The following is a 16,172-nucleotide window of genomic DNA, read 5'->3' as shown; positions in this document are numbered from 1 at the left end:
ACGGGGTCGAGGATCCACGAAAGGTGCAGATGTACTTCGCGACTGAAGGACAAACCGACGACAAATGGCAGCTAAGCCGGTTAAGCAAAGGAAGAAATTAATCGAAGAGGACTTGTAACTTTAGGCATCTGAAGGGGATGACGCATTGTAGCCGCCGCAAATTGTACACAGGTTAACTAACTGTAAATGATCCGGCATAACAAAATTACTGTAACTGTTTGCTTTCGTGCAAGCTAGGCGAATAATGACCAGGTCTGAAATAGCAGAACTTTATAGCTAGACAGTGTCTCAAATCTCGACCAATGAATACAGTTGTACCATAAGCTACCTAGTCTTATCATGATTAAAGTCTAGCCATGAATAGGGCCTTGAAAACAGGGACCAATGTGCGCGATGCTAAGAAAAATATGATGACAAACATACGACAAATTAGTCAGGTTCCAACCACGAACAGTTTTGTTTGTATCTTAAAATTAGCGTGCTTTCATTCATAAATAAGGCTTTGAAGATCGAACAGAGCATACATTGGGGCAGGCTACCTTAGCCTACCCCTCCCCCCCCCCCCCCTGGGGCTTCATGTTCCATTAACTACATTTACCATCTGGTAAATGTCTTATTTAAGCTCTCGCGCATTTGCTTACGCTTACAATTGCTGCCTTAACGCGAGCCTGCTGTGGATATTCAGCATTTCTTTGGATTATTTATTCCTATCTACTAAGTTACGTTGTCAAATGTGGGCGAACCCAAATGGAGTTGAATTCCAAGTTCAAGAGCGAAAAGAAGAATAAATTTCGTCGTTGCTTGTTTACGTTTTCCACAAAACGCAGAATTAGGCATCTTCACGTCGTAGTCGTGCAAAAATGACAAAGAAATGCAAAAATAAAAGCGTGGCAAAGTTGTTGTTTTGCTTATTAAACCTATTGTTTTGTTGAAGTTCTCGTTGCCGTCTTGTCGTTGGATATTAGGGAGTTTACGCAACGACGACGGCGACGGCTACGGCTACGAAAACGTCACTTAAAAAGTGAATTTGCGCTGCCTCAAACTTTATCGCGCTTATTCCATCTCTTTTAATTCGTCAAATGTTGGCAAATTTTTTTGGAGTTGAATTCTAAAGGACTGCATCAAAGTTCAAAAAAAGAAAAAGAAAGAAGTTGTCTTTTGTTCCCGTCCTCGACAAAACGCGAAATTAGGCAATTTCTCGTTGTAGTCGTCGACGACGGCAGAGAGATGTACAAAAAAGCGTAATGTACGTGCAAAGTTGTTGTTTTGCTTATGTAAACCTATTGCTTTTTTGCCGTTCTCGTTGCCGTCGCCGTCGTCGTTGCGTAAACTCTCTAGTCGTAGTCATCACGTGGACGCGCATGCTCGATGGAAAAGCAAGCGGTTGCTCGCAGTGGTTTCTTTCCCATAGAAGCGTAGCGTCCGGCCTGGAGAAACCACTGCTCGCAGGGTAGGAGGACGCCAGATCTCAGGCCAATTTATACCAGGCAAAAAAAAAATGGAATAAATCTGAAAAGGATATGGTATCAGCCGTATACTTCTTCCTTTGTCAATTGACAGGCAGGACGTTATGCAGAAACACTGGCTCTATTATTTTAACGCCTAGAAGCTCAACTTGTCTACTGAGGAATACAAAGCCGGGCATCCTCTACATAACAAGAGCTTTATTGACTTTACTGATCTTTTTGGAAGTGTCGAATTAATTTTCAGAATATTTAATTTAGAATTTTCTCTGAAGTGTTAATTTTACTAGACTAAGAGTAGTCCCCAATTTTCCTCAGGGATAGTCACGCGTGCTCTCCTTTAGCTCGCTCTACTATCCCTGAGGAAAAATGGGACTACTCGTAGTCTATTATTTTACGTGATCAACAGCAAGACATTTGTTTGTAACCTAGGTGCCCGTTACGAAAGAAGACATGATTTAAAATCAACAAACGTCAAAATATCCCCGAACTTATCAATGTGCACAGGTTTCGGTTTTTAAGCAATACCCCTTCGGCTCGTGATTTACAAGCTTTTCTTGTGTTCTCCCAACATCCCGCGTGGGTTATCACGCCGGTAAACCCATAGAAAGTGTGGTCTATTGCTTTCATAAGTATGAAACTATGAGTTTACCGGCACAATAAACCATAGGTTTTTAACCAATCAGAACGCGCGTACTATCTTTGTTATTTTATGATTCGAAATAGCAACTTGATTACAGCGAATGAAGATGCTGCGAATAGTTATATTGACGCTTATATGTATCTTCATTTGTTGTGCCTTTGCTGGAGACAGTTACTAGGAATCTAAACCTAGAAATGAGAATTCCAAAAGCGAGGTAAGCGGTAATTATAATCGAGTGACAAAACATCGTAGGAAACCGTCACATTCACGAACTAAAAGAAAATTGCTTATAATTATTCGGATCTAGGAAGCACTTTGGAAAAAGTTAAACAACCTAAAACCCTTATTTAGCTGCAATGAAGAGCATTGCATTTCAAAAGAGGTCAAAGAAATGCTCTTGCATCAAAGGGCAATAATCATGCCGACCAAAAACAATAACCGCAGTAAATCAATATGTGTGTCATAACCTCTCAGTATGAAATATAAGCGGCAAAGATCACATTTGCTCAGCCAAAACGTTTTCCTCCAAGGCATAATCTACCCACTACAGAAAAAATTCATTGGAATAAGCAGCATTTTGGCATGAGGTAAAAGTCCTGTGTTGCCTATTTACACTAAAATGATTTTTTTCATTTAGTTTTTATTCAGTTTATTTGAGAAGTAAAATTTTGCTTTAAATCTGACGTTTTATAATAATAATAAAATTGACAAAAATCATCCGCTAACTTGTGTGAAAGCCATTCCTATTTTTCTTTCGGAATCATTTGCGGTCCACTTTGGGGATCACTTTTTTATTTATATATTTATTTTTTCAAACATATTTTCATTTTCTGACAGACTTAAATTATACCGGTAGACTAATTGCAAGTTCATTGTCAGGTTTCATTTCTAAAAAAATGATCCACTAGTTAGCCATAGGCACCCTTTGATTTGTCTTGGATCGTCCATTTTGTCTTCCTAGACTAAGTTACATGAGTAACACGTTCATCGTTGTAAATCCTTGTTATTCTCAAGCAATCTTGCTTTGTAACCCGTACTAAGTTGTTATATCAAGAATAAGGTGTTTCTTGCGAAATAACAACAGGACGTTTTTTCCTAAAGGATGTGAATGAGGGCAGCCACAGTAGTGTTTCTCAAAGACAATGACAACTACGGTAAATTTATTTACTTCGAGATGATCGAGTCTATTTTAAAACTAAAACTTATTATTTATAATGTATTCATCTGAACACACCAAATGAAAACACAGAATTTTGACACTGTGCATTTCATTTTGGTATTTATTAAGTGAGAAGTTTATGATTCCAGAAGTAGTGTTTATGGCTGTGTAGTGTTTATGGCCAGAAGTGATGTTGGATCAGTTTAGGTTTCTGGGAAACTGCCTACCTGCCCCACCCCTAACCCATGTTTCTGCCCCTAAGTCACACGTCAGTGAGAAACATGGGTTAAGGGTGGGGTGGATGGGCAGTTTTGAAAACGTTTTTCCTGTGTTTCTTGTTTTATTTAATATTTAAAATTGAGTGTTGCCTTTTTTATTGGAAATTTAGTGGACCTTTCAGTCTGGCACCCATTCTGCTGGTAAACAGTAGGATTACCTTTTGAATTTTGAATGCCAAGAAACTATAGCACATGTAAAACATATGCTACTCTCTGATTTTTACATGGGTAGAAAATGACACTGTCTGGGCATATCTGAAACACAGGATGTTAGGATATTTAATATTAAGGTATCTTTCTGCCTCACGTGTTTAATATCCGCCAAAGCACCTTTTATTCACGGTCATCATTAAAAGGATGGCTTTTCATTACACCTGCAACATTTTGTAAGTGTTTTGCATGGTGATAATGCATCCTCGTAGCTTTCTTTTACTTCTTGACCCTGTTCCTACCGAAAGGTCACCTCCGAAAGAGTCTTGAGTCTTGACAATAATTATTATAATAATTATTATACAACTTGTGTCCGTGTGTGGCAAATGGATTGTACTGATAAAGGAAATTTTAGTGTTATGCGACAATGATATAGACGATAAATTCAGTTATTGTTTTGAACGTGAAGTGATTAAAATGGTCCTGAAAATGTCTTCATTGCAGATTTATTGGAGCAATCCTGCGGGGATGATTATAAATGTCTGCTCCTGACTCTCCAGATCCATTTTTTTCTTGTATTTTTAAATACCTGTTCATATACAAATTCAACGAGCACGCATGCTTGAAATTTTTTTCAGGTTTTTTCTTGTGCATGATTTTTTTTTCGCTTAAGTTTCTTATGTAGGATCTTTATTAAATAAGTGACCACCGCCCCCCCCCCCCCCGCCCCCCTCCACACAAAAACTAAATGGCCCGTCCCTAAGTAGCGTGTTAGCGACGACCGGAGATACGTCTGCGGTATCAGGCTGTACGCGTGTATAATAACACGAAAATTCAAGGGCCTTGATTGTAGAGAAATTACATTGTGATGAGAACATGGCACGTCATTTCAATCTTCGTCGAAAATAAACCGCAAGCTCATCAACAGGTTCATTTGCATACGATAAAAGTTTACAACACCCGACCAGTTAGTCTTTGCTAATTAAGATTTTTTTTTCGACCACTGAAGTGTTCACTTGTTCCAAAGTTATCAACTCTTTCAAGAGATAGAATTCGTGGACGGACCCGTTCCGGAAAAGCTCTAAATCGCATTTATTAATCTCTCCTAAGCTTTCTTCGCAAAACATGCGTGGCTTCGGTCACGCAACGATTCTTATTCCCAGTTTTCATGGTCTCCGCTAGGAACGCCTGGGACCCCAACACCCTTTTGTGTCCTAAATACGAAGAAACACGGCTTGCAAATTATGAGTCTTGCTGCTTACGCAAGCGAGACTAATAATTCGAGTCTGCGGCGTTTCTCTAGTCATAGACTAGATGCCTTATCCGCTAGTTTACCAACTAGCCACCCCCTATTAAATCGGCATCCTCGTTAACAGTGAACCTCCTTCTAAATTTCAGACTCAATTCACAAGACTAAGTACCGAGTAAATTTTATAAAGATTTGTATGGAGTTATTAGAGCAAAAGGGACTAGTATCTCCGAGACAATTTGCCCAACAATGCAAGTTTTTGGCAAGAAGGCCTTTCAGATATTCTTTCAAAATATCCTAACGAATTCCACTATATCAAAAATTTAATTTTTATGACGTCATCACTTTAGAACTCTCTTGAGAAGTGTTAAAATAAACTGTCAAATCTGACCAAACAGAAGGTATACCAGGATCTGGTATACCGGAACAAGCCGTTTCAAAAACTGATTACAGGCCCTGCCACCCTTCCTCTCGTCGCCAGACCCCCCCCCGTTTTATTTTCGCGCTTTCTCAATCCCCGCGGACCACACTATCTCGGAGCCTGGAACAGGTTAAGGAAAATTATACTGACTTAGCAGACATTCCCTTCCCTTTTTACTTTGGCGCTTTTCTTTTTACGTGCAAAGTTGTTGTTTTGCTTATGTAAACCTATTGCTTTTTTGCCGTTCTCGTTGCCGTCGCCGTCGTCATTGCGTAAACTCTCTAGTCGTAGTCATCACGTGGACGCGCATGCTCGATGGAAAAGCAAGCGGTTGCTCGCAGTGGTTTCTTTCCCATAGAAGCGTAGCGTCCGGCCTGGAGAAACCACTGCTCGCAGGGTAGGAGGACGCCAGATCTCAGGCCAATTTATACCAGGCAAAAAAAAAAATGGAATAAATCTGAAAAGGATATGGTATCAGCCGTATACTTCTTCCTTTGTCAATTGACAGGCAGGACGTTATGCAGAAACACTGGCTCTATTATTTTAACGCCTAGAAGCTCAACTTGTCTACTGAGGAATACAAACCCGGGCATCCTCTACATAACAAGAGCTTTATTGACTTTACTGATCTTTTTGAAAGTGTCGAATTAATTTTCAGAATATTTAATTTAGAATTTTCTCTGAAGTGTTAATTTTACTAGACTAAGAGTAGTCCCCAATTTTCCTCAGGGATAGTCACGCGTGCTCTCCTTTAGCTCGCTCTACTATCCCTGAGGAAAAATGGGACTACTCGTAGTCTATTATTTTACGTGATCAACAGCAAGACATTTGTTTGTAACCTAGGTGCCCGTTACGAAAGAAGACATGATTTAAAATCAACAAACGTCAAAATATCCCCGAACTTATCAATGTGCACAGGTTTCGGTTTTTAAGCAATACCCCTTCGGCTCGTGATTTACAAGCTTTTCTTGTGTTCTCCCAACATCCCGCGTGGGTTATCACGCCGGTAAACCCATAGAAAGTGTGGTCTATTGCTTTCATAAGTATGAAACTATGAGTTTACCGGCACAATAAACCATAGGTTTTTAACCAATCAGAACGCGCGTACTATCTTTGTTATTTTATGATTCGAAATAGCAACTTGATTACAGCGAATGAAGATGTTGCGAATAGTTATATTGACGCTTATATGTATCTTCATTTGTTGTGCCTTTGCTGGAGACAGTTACTAGGAATCTAAACCTAGAAATGAGAATTCCAAAAGCGAGGTAAGCGGTAATTATAATCGAGTGACAAAACATCGTAGGAAACCGTCACATTCACGGACTAAAAGAAAATTGCTTATAATTATTCGGATCTAGGAAGCACTTTGGAAAAAATTAAACAACCTAAAACCCTTATTTAGCTGCAATGAAGAGCATTGCATTTCAAAAGAGGTCAAAGAAATGCTCTTGCATCAAAGGGCAATAATCATGCCGACCAAAAACAATAACCGCAGTAAATCAATATGTGTGTCATAACCTCTCAGTATGAAATATAAGCGGCAAAGATCACATTTGCTCAGCCAAAACGTTTTCCTCCAAGGCATAATCTACCCACTACAGAAAAAATTCATTGGAATAAGCAGCATTTTGGCATGAGGTAAAAGTCCTGTGTTGCCTATTTACACTAAAATGATTTTTTTCATTTAGTTTTTATTCAGTTTATTTGAGAAGTAAAATTTTGCTTTAAATCTGACGTTTTATAATAGTAATAAAATTGACAAAAATCATCCGCTAACTTGTGTGAAAGCCATTCCTATTTTTCTTTCGGAATCATTTGCGGTCCACTTTGGGGATCACTTGCGGTCGAGGATCATTTGCCGTCCATTTTGGGGATCGTTTGCGGTCTCGGGATCAATTGTGGTTGGAAATCATTTGCGGTTCCCTACAGTCCTCCTTAATAGGCATTCCTCCTTTTAGCAAAAATGTTTAAATAAGCGTCCGGGCGCTTATTCGAGGAAGTACGATAATTGATAATTGCAAAACCAACCAGTGGCTCAGAAGTACAAGACTGAAAACTGAGACAGAGTGTCTGATAAATGCATGCAGCCCAGGACCAGAACCTCCTTACCAAGTCTGACTTCGCAAGAATTGTAAAGGATATGACACCAAAGTCTACGCAGGATAAGTAACAAGCAAGAAGAAACGGTAGATCATACACTGGATGTCTCGAACTTCCAAACCTGAATTTTTAATGACGTACAATTTTAATGAGGAGACTGCGTATATCCTTTGAAACAAGAGAGGATAAAGGGAACAGAGAAGGCCTCCCCCATACACACCCTATTCCATAGGTAATTCGTCTCGAGTTATTTTTAGAATCGGGATAAAGTTACCTCGCGCGATGCGTGCATGTGTCGTGGAGGTTTTGCATGACTAAACGCCGTGCAAAACATGTCGGGCGAAAGGCAATGAAAGAGTAAAGAGATCGAGAGCATTCCTGAATATTGAAGCGAAATGAGTCGGCGATCACCTGGGAAAAGGGAATCGCTGGACTCTTTGACAACCCTTGAAATCAGTTTAACTCGAAGTTGTCGTAACCTCAGTGCTTTAATAAAATGAGAAATTTCGCCGGTCTCTTGAAACCGGTCGTTTGTACAATAAAGCAAGTAGGACGCCAAGTGCTATTTTTTTTAATAATAAAAGACTAATAAAAGAATAAATATCAAACCAGAAATTGCTCTCTTGAAACTGTAAATTATAAATGATCCTGAGAGAATATTCAGTGTGTTAGGGATTTCCCTGCCGTACTGTTAGCTCTATACAAGAGAGGAAGGGCGATTCTTTTTTAATTTCCGTTTCGCTCACACAGCTTTAGCAGAAATCTCTCTTTAGTCGTTTTCGTGGACAAAACGAATAGCAATATCGCTCTCCGCGTCTTCCGCCATTTTTTCTACGTCAATTCGTGAAGGACGCGTGGCTCTGAGCGTGGTTCATCCACGCGGAACACATTCGCGCTATGTGATTGGCTGTTGTCTAATCCTCCTTGGGATCTGTGGTCTTAAAAATAACTCAAGACGAATTACCTATGGAAAAGGGTGTGTCAGCATTTACAAAATCAAAGTACCGAAGAGGTGCTATAAATACAAGCCTGAGACGGTCACCGAAATTGAGTAAGTTATAATCCTTTGGAATACACAGATTTAGTACGTACTAAAACAGTGGATAGTGTTTTTTGCGCGCTCTGATTGGCTACTCAATCAGTGAATATCCAACTGTATTTACTGATTCACCTCCATTTCCTCCAAGCGAGCTACGCCAAACTCGCGTATGTTACGAGCAAAATTGCTTCCCGGTTTGCTGCCGTAACAAAAAAAGAAATTTCACAAATAAGCAAGCAAGCTGTTCCCGAAATACACGAAGTTCGGTTTGGAAGTTTTAACAGGTATAAAGCTTTGTCTTTTTGACTTGAATTTATCGATGAAACCGGTGAAAAAGTTTTTTGTTTACAAATGCAAATTAAGCTTAAGTCTTGCGTTACTTTATTAAGTTGACTTGTTCATAAATAAGCTTAAAACTAAATTTAATAATCTTTTTTACAGAATGAATAACAACTCCTTGTGAAGAAATTTCCCTGCATGAGCTAAACAAATGCCTTCAAAAGTTTTTTTTGTCCGCAAGAAAAAGCGACGGCTGCGGCTGTTCTGTCACTGCGCGCCAAAATTGTAATCGTTGGTAACATTAAATGAGTTAAAAATCATCATTTTTTGAGCTCAATTATGTCACTGTTTTAGTATATACTAAAACAATTATTCACCTCAGTGTCGGTGGCGAGTGGTGGATGCCACCTCGACTTCGGTGAATAATTGTTATATATAAGGATGGAGAGTTGTCAGCGAACACGCCTGATATAGGTAGTTAGCCTGCGAGCAAGCTCTCCTATTTGGGCGAGTGAAAGCCCCTCGCTCGCGCGTTCTCGCGAGGCTCCCTTCGCTTGCCCAAATAGGACAGCTTGCTCGCAGGCTAATAGGTAGTGGTCAAGGATCCCGCCAACCGATGTGCAAGCTTATCGATGTGTCAGTACGATCCGATCAAAATACCTCGTCACTGAAATATCTCGAAATACAAAGACCTTGAGATCGAAATCACGAAAATACGGAGAGTGAAAACAGAGATTGTGCCAGTTATTGTTGGTGAGCTGGCCCTCATAAGTAAGGGAATGGAACATAATTTAGGAAAGATCTCTGGAGCTATTAACATCAATGAGCTGCAAAAGATCAGGCTTAGAAACATCCAGCGCTCATGCTAGGAAGATTTCTGTTCATCACGTAAAATATCCCTCCAGCACCTTAGGACAAAGGAATGGGCCCGGTTCTAGCAGAGTACAAGAAGCAATTTACAGCACTAGCACTGTGTAAAAGGGGCCATTCTGCTTGTTTTTTAGTGGAAATTACGTTGACTTGGGAAGGAAATAAATTATGGTAGAAAAGGTATGAACATAAACCAGTTAATTCGCTAATGGGATCAAAGGCACCTTGTCGTGGTGGTGGACTATCTGGTGTTTTTTTACTAATTATTCTATTCTTTTTAAAATTTTAACAACCCCCAAATCCAATATTTTCCAATTTTTCCAAAATGTTTAACATCCCCCTCCCATTTTCATACATTAAAAACATTTGGAAAATCATCCAAACATCCTCAAAAAAAATATTGCACCATAGGACTCCAACTTAACTTACATGGAGTCATTTTCAACTCGTGGGTACGCGCGAGCGTACCACGAGTTATTGCAGGGACGGGGATATGCAAATGAGTCACTCGCTCACTCGTAGTAGACGCACTTCGTAATTAATCGGGTCCGAACTCGAGAGCGCGAAGATCTATCGTTTTCAAAGAAGCACGCGCTCGCCGAAGTTCGGTGGCATCAAATTCCTCGCTAAGAGCGTGCATCGTGCGCTACAGCACGATTAGAGGATAGAGGTCTTACCAAATTGAAGACACGCAGGAATCTTTCAGATTAATACCATTCAAGCGCCTTTGACTCGCCCAGGCGTTAAACTTGACGAGAAGATGAGCATTTGCTCTTCGACTCCTTCAACTTCGACGCTGGCTTGATCTCTTACCTTGTAGTAATCTAGTAGGTTATGTGTATGAATGAATGTATGGTAAATAAAGGCACTTCTTTTTCTTTTTAAGGACTCCCCAAGATCACGGTGGGAAATGGATGTGATTTTGAGCATTAGCTTTAAAATGACAGCGGAAATCGAGATCAGAAAACATAAGGTCATGTTTTGCGTCCTATTTCGCGGAGGAGTTGTGTCGGCTTTGTATCGCATATGTTCTTTCATTGCCATGAAATGCGTTTATATTGTTCTTTACTGTCAGTAGCCTGGATTCAGTTAGCCTTAATTTCATCCGATTGCTTCGGAAGAAACCTGGCTTTCGGAAGAAACCTGTTTCCATCTTGGGATATCCAAATGGACTCTTAGGCGCTACTTACATGGTTATTTTGTTTCTGGTGATGTGAAAGCAAAGAAGATCGGAAGACCTCTGGGAAGCTTGCATTTCCAGCCGCCAGAAGAGCTTATAATTATGGAGGCAGTACTGGAAAATGCAACAGTGTCCTTAAATGAGTTTTTTTGATCAAATTTACAGAAGCACAGGCTCCGAATTCGCCCTTTCCTCTCTTCATTATTACTTCCAACGCAATGGAATAACACGCAAAAAGGTAATCTCAATATTTGCCTTCCACTTGCGTGGTTAAAATTGTCTTATTTTAGCCTAACGATTTGTCCAATTTATAGGTTCGACAGATTGCGTCGCAGAGAAACGAAGAACTTCGACAAATGTACTGGGCAAATATTTGTTTGTTTGATGCTGATATGCTGGTGTTTTTGGACGAGAGTGGATTTGTAAGTTGGCACGCGACTTATTTACATGTACAGTCATATCGCATCAAAATTTATTTTTCTTTTTGGAAGTGTTTATCACCAGCCAAGGAAATCCCACAAATACTTAGAATAAACTATTTTGATGATATAGCTGACTTTTGTCCCGAAATTGGCCAATTTGACGCCAAAGAAATTGTTGCCTCAAAACCTGCCTCAGCAAACATGGAATGTTATTAAAATTTTTTGTCAAATCTCTTTGAACCACTTTCTCTTTGCTCAAAAAATTCGTAAATTATTTAGCTTAATGTGCAAAGTGCAGTGAGTTCTTGTTTCACTTGCTTTTTCCGTTCTCCAATACAAGTCACTGGGCTTAACTGAAATCCTGTTGTTGTTTTCATTGTTGTTGTGGTTTTATACTTCGCTCATTGGAGCGGCGGGCTACATTAACCTTGTATCATCCTATGTGCGTGTGTTCAACACATGAAAGCATAATTTATGAGACGACAAAATGCAAATTCTCTTGAGAACAGCTCGAGGTCTGCATTGGGAAAACAAAACATACAAGCCGAAAAGGTCCATTTGACTTGCATTTCTGTAAGATAACGAAACCCTGAGAATCGCTTTCCCAATGCGTAACGTTGATGAATAAGGCATGTTTGGGTTATTTTGGTTATTCATAGGACAAGCGGATCAGCAGAAAGTACGGCCGAAGTTTTCGCGGAATGCGGGCGGAGGTAGTGCGGCCACATGCTAATTGGGGTCCACGCATTTCAGCCATTCCCATCGCTTCAACAGAAGGCCTCCTTGATGTAGGGATCTATCGCGGAAATGTTAACAGTGATGTCTTCTTGGATTTTGTTCATGACCACTTGGCCCCTAATGTCAATCCTTTTCACGGGATAAATCCGCGCTCGATCGTTGTAATGGGTAAGTTCATTGTTCTTTGGAAAAAGATGTATAGGCTCAATTAACCATGCAGACTGATACCTTACTATTCTTTTTACTTTTATATAGTGATTATTATCTTACAAAAGCAGCCAGCCCACTTAAGAATCATTACAGAGATACCAAGCTCAATACCCTGTTCAATAACAAGTGGAAAATGAACGTTAAACAGGCGTTAGCTGTAATTTTGGTAGAGGGATTTCGGCCAGGCGCAGATGCATTGAAAACAAAAGTTGAGTTATTAACCTTATCCTTTCTGTTATTATTTTGAAAACAGATAATGCTGCAATTCACCATACTGCCGACGTTGTGAGGGCAATAAACGCCACTGGTGCTCTACTCGTCTACCTCCCTCCATACAGCCCCGACTTCATGCCGTGTGAGGGAATAATTTCGCAAGTGAAGTCGTGGATCAGAGAAAATGATCAAGAATGGCGAATGTGTGATCAACCCGAAAACATGGTCATGGAAGGATTTTTAAGCGTTTTCGACGAGCAAGTACGAAACTACATTCGACACTCAGAATATCTGTAAACTAACATGCACTCTACAGGGACGTAATTAGTCAACCAGCCCTTACAACTGACCTGTTAGCCCACTAGTACCTATGTTTTAGGCCTGCCGTGCTTAATTTGTACTTAAGCGGGTCCCGTCCTCTTGCCTCAGTGGCCCAACGGCGACGACAAGCCACTATGTATATTAACCCTCCCTGAACAAAGTGGCAAGATTTAGGCCAGGCTGTGAACGATTGACATTTAACTCTTGTGTTTGATAGACCAAGAAATAAAAGCCGAGTTTTTTCACGCAATTTCACGATTTTTATTATTCATGATTATTACGCCCACTAAAACAAAAGTGTGTTCTCTTCTGTGTTTTAACTTTCCCGACATAAATTTGGTTTTAATTTTAGCAATCGTTGTCAGAATTATTGACTTTACAGTATAACAAAACAATGTAATGAAGCGCAGGATTATGCCTGTTTACTGGAGCCCATTCAGCTCCGTTAACAGGATGCGCTTCTGATTCTCAAATTGTGTGGAGTCCAAGACATCAGCATCCTTTAAATCTTTCAGTTCCCGTAACTGTCTTAGGATTTCTCCACGAAGCTGCACCTGAAAAGAAGGCGTAAATTCCTAATTTATACTTCTTGAAATAGGCAAAAGCAATACATTCGTTTAAAGGTTTCTCAGTTTATGGGGGAGGGGGGATTTTATCATAATCGTATTCCTAACCTATTTAATTCACGACACCTTTTTCAATATTTATGGATCTTATCCCCCCCCCCCCCCCCCCCCCCCACCCCCCAAATGTTATTAACTTTTAAAAATTCCTAAGGCCGTGACTCTTGGGTAATACTTCACCTTGTTCTGGTTTGCGGTGTGTGCCGCAGGCCCCTGCTGTTACTTCGGCTTTTTGCCCATAAAAAACGAATGCTGAGGACATTCTTCTTCGCTGCTCCACACTTTATTTGCCTGCCAAAAGAACAGAATGTACAAATGACAAGCATCTTGTAAACCACAAAAATTGTTCCATCAGAAACCGCTAATTGGTCCTGCAAAAATTTCAAACTACTAATGCTAAAGCCATTGCTAAAGCCATTTTTACTGCCAGATTTAAGTCCAGGTTTTTCCCTGTGTAAATATGCGAATTGAAGCAAATTTTCAACGAATCTTCTTTTCCTCGCACATCAGGTAGGATCCGACGAAGTCGATGGCAACAAGAACATAAAACAAAACAATAGGTGCAGTGATTAGCAAAATAACAACACTGCAACAAGAACGTAAAACAAAACAATAGGTTCAGTGATTAGCAAAATAACAACTCTGCACGTGTATCACGTTTTTTGGTACATTTCTTTGCCTTCACTGCACGACTACCACGTCAAAATGCTAAATTTAACGTTTTGTAGAGTACGTAAGCAAGCGACGGCAAAATGTTCTTTCTCTTTCTTAACTTGAATAAGGTTCTTAGGAGTTTAACTCTAAGAAGAGTTCGCCTACTTTTACCGAAGTAAGAGAATTGGAATAATCGCGATGAAGATTAATAGTCAGAGCGCGAATCCACTTTTTATGCAACATTTTGACAGCCCTTGTCGCCGCCTTTCTTTCCATCTGCATTTATTAGGCTTGTGTACAAGTCGTACAATAATAAACAACTTTACATTACGAGTTTATTTAGTACTTTTAGAGCTGAAAGGTTGACATCAGAAGGTAATTGGTTTGCTTTATTGGACTTACCAGCATCCTGGCCCACACTCGGAACTTAAAATCGGGCAATTCCGAGCCATGTTTTTCCACCAATCTTTTGTACATGTCTGAAAAGTCGTCCTCCCCATCGTGCTGTTCACCTTAAAATTTAAAAGGCATGCAGATAAACGGAAAACCAACGAACAAAAACTAGCAATGCAAACGGAGTTTAAAGGAAAATAGGTTCTTAACACCTACTTGATAGGCGCAATCTTTTAGCGTTGCTGCTGGCGACTGCCGTGGAACTTTGACTTTGACGTTTGTTGGCCACTCGATCTGCTGGGGTCCATACCCATATCACTATCCACTCTTGCTTTTCGGTGGAATACGCCTCAGCCAGGGTAGTTTCATCAATAATGGCAAAGCGAGTACCTCTCGGAGGGCCGTAGTAGCCTATTTCCAGGCTTTCCACGTTGGCAGCTTTGACTTTCTCGCTTACAATATAATTCTTTAGCTCAACGGCACTTGCAAATTTTGGAATTTGTTTTAACTGAAAACTTTCTTTCACAGCTTTCTTATTTTCCGCTAGGATTTTGAGACAGATGTTTATTGTCTCCATTTCGCGGGTTACTGCGCACAGGAAAACACGAAGTTAAACTTCCCCGGCCGCCTACAAAGCGATCTACCACAATGCACTGCAGGCTATGAAACATGGATCATGCATCATGAATCATTCTTCGCCGAAGCAACCTTAATTGAAATAGGTGTATATTGGACATGTGTGAAACTTTTGTCATTTTATCATAACGTATTGAGTAGGTTATTTCTTTAGGATGTTTTACTGTATTACTCTTTAATTTTATTAAGCTTATTCACATTCATTTGTAAATAGTTTCTGAAAAGCCCGTTGAGGATGTTACTATTAAAGTTTTATCATTATTATTATTATAATTCCTGATACGTTTTAAGAGAAAATTCCTCGACGTCATTGATCTTGAACTTGAATTTTTTCAATTACCTTTTTCGGCATTTTCCTCATAAGCAATGGCATTAGAAGAGGTGCGAGAAGTTCAGTTTGAACTCCGAGAGGGACTACTGATCGCAAATTGAACTTCAAGGTGTCTAGGAAACTCCGCACTTCGTTATTTTCCATAGTGTTAAATTTCGACAGATCGATTATCGCGTCCATATGGGCTTGAATTATAAGACGCTTCTTACCGAATCTTTTCTTTAGAAATTCCACAACCAACGAATAGTAATCTTCAGTTAACGTATATCCTTGTATTGATTCGGCAGCTGGACCCAAAAGAAATGATTTTAAATACGCGAGCTTCTGAACATCATGAAGCGATTGATTTTCATTTGCTGCTGCTGTAAATTGGTCCCAAAAACTGACCCACTCAATCGACGATTGACTCGTAAATTTCGGTAGGGGAATTTTTGGTAACTTTATATTTGCAGAATTTGTTTCGAATCCTGAAGCGCCGTGATGAAGAGATTGTTTCCAATCGGTGGTCTCTTGTAGTTGACAAAACGCTCTACATCTGCCTTACGCGCCGATTGTATGGCATGTGATAAAACATGGACTGGACTGGATTGGTAAAACATGGACTGGATTGATAAAACATGGATTAATAAAACGTGGAGTGATAAAACATGGATTAATAAAACAAGCAGTGATGAAACATGGATTAAAAAGACGCTCCTATGGGAGCGTAGACTAATGCGTCGTGGTTGTGGATTAATTGAGAATGCGGAGAAATAGTAAGGAATGATATTTTTCTGGATACCCTTCCATAAAAATAC

At 39.9% G+C, this 16,172-nt stretch overlaps 2 protein-coding genes across 3 annotated transcripts; one reads left to right on the top strand and one right to left on the bottom strand.

The window, feature by feature from the left end:
- The first annotated feature begins 10,821 nt into the window (after window positions 1-10,821).
- On the top strand, window positions 10,822-12,983 carry LOC140938843 (uncharacterized). The gene is made up of 4 exons (XM_073388370.1): window positions 10,822-11,072; window positions 11,149-11,256; window positions 11,916-12,162; window positions 12,458-12,983. Exons 1-4 carry the CDS (start codon window positions 10,974-10,976, stop codon window positions 12,712-12,714), a joined length of 711 nt encoding a protein of 236 aa, XP_073244471.1. The 5' UTR covers window positions 10,822-10,973; the 3' UTR covers window positions 12,715-12,983.
- A 170-nt stretch (window positions 12,984-13,153) lies between these two features.
- LOC140938846 (uncharacterized) lies at window positions 13,154-15,000 on the bottom strand. 2 transcript variants are annotated; one of them, XM_073388372.1, is made up of 4 exons: window positions 14,625-15,000; window positions 14,418-14,527; window positions 13,542-13,652; window positions 13,161-13,292 (listed from the first exon to the last, which is right to left on the bottom strand). In XM_073388372.1, the coding sequence occupies exons 1-3, from the start codon at window positions 14,983-14,985 to the stop codon at window positions 13,581-13,583; spliced, it is 543 nt and encodes a 180-aa protein (XP_073244473.1). In that variant the 5' UTR covers window positions 14,986-15,000; the 3' UTR covers window positions 13,161-13,292; window positions 13,542-13,580. The 2 variants fall into 2 exon arrangements, with proteins under 2 accessions (XP_073244472.1, XP_073244473.1); XM_073388371.1 differs by lacking the exon at window positions 13,542-13,652 and having other exon boundaries at window positions 13,154-13,292.
- Window positions 15,001-16,172: the final 1,172 nt, after the last annotated feature.

The sequence above is a fragment of the Porites lutea genome, chromosome 5 (assembly GCF_958299795.1).
Source record: "Porites lutea chromosome 5, jaPorLute2.1, whole genome shotgun sequence".
Classification (NCBI taxonomy): Eukaryota; Metazoa; Cnidaria; class Anthozoa; order Scleractinia; family Poritidae; genus Porites; species Porites lutea.
The sequence above is the reverse complement of the archived record's forward strand: the minus strand, read 5'-3'. Positions and strand labels throughout refer to the sequence as shown.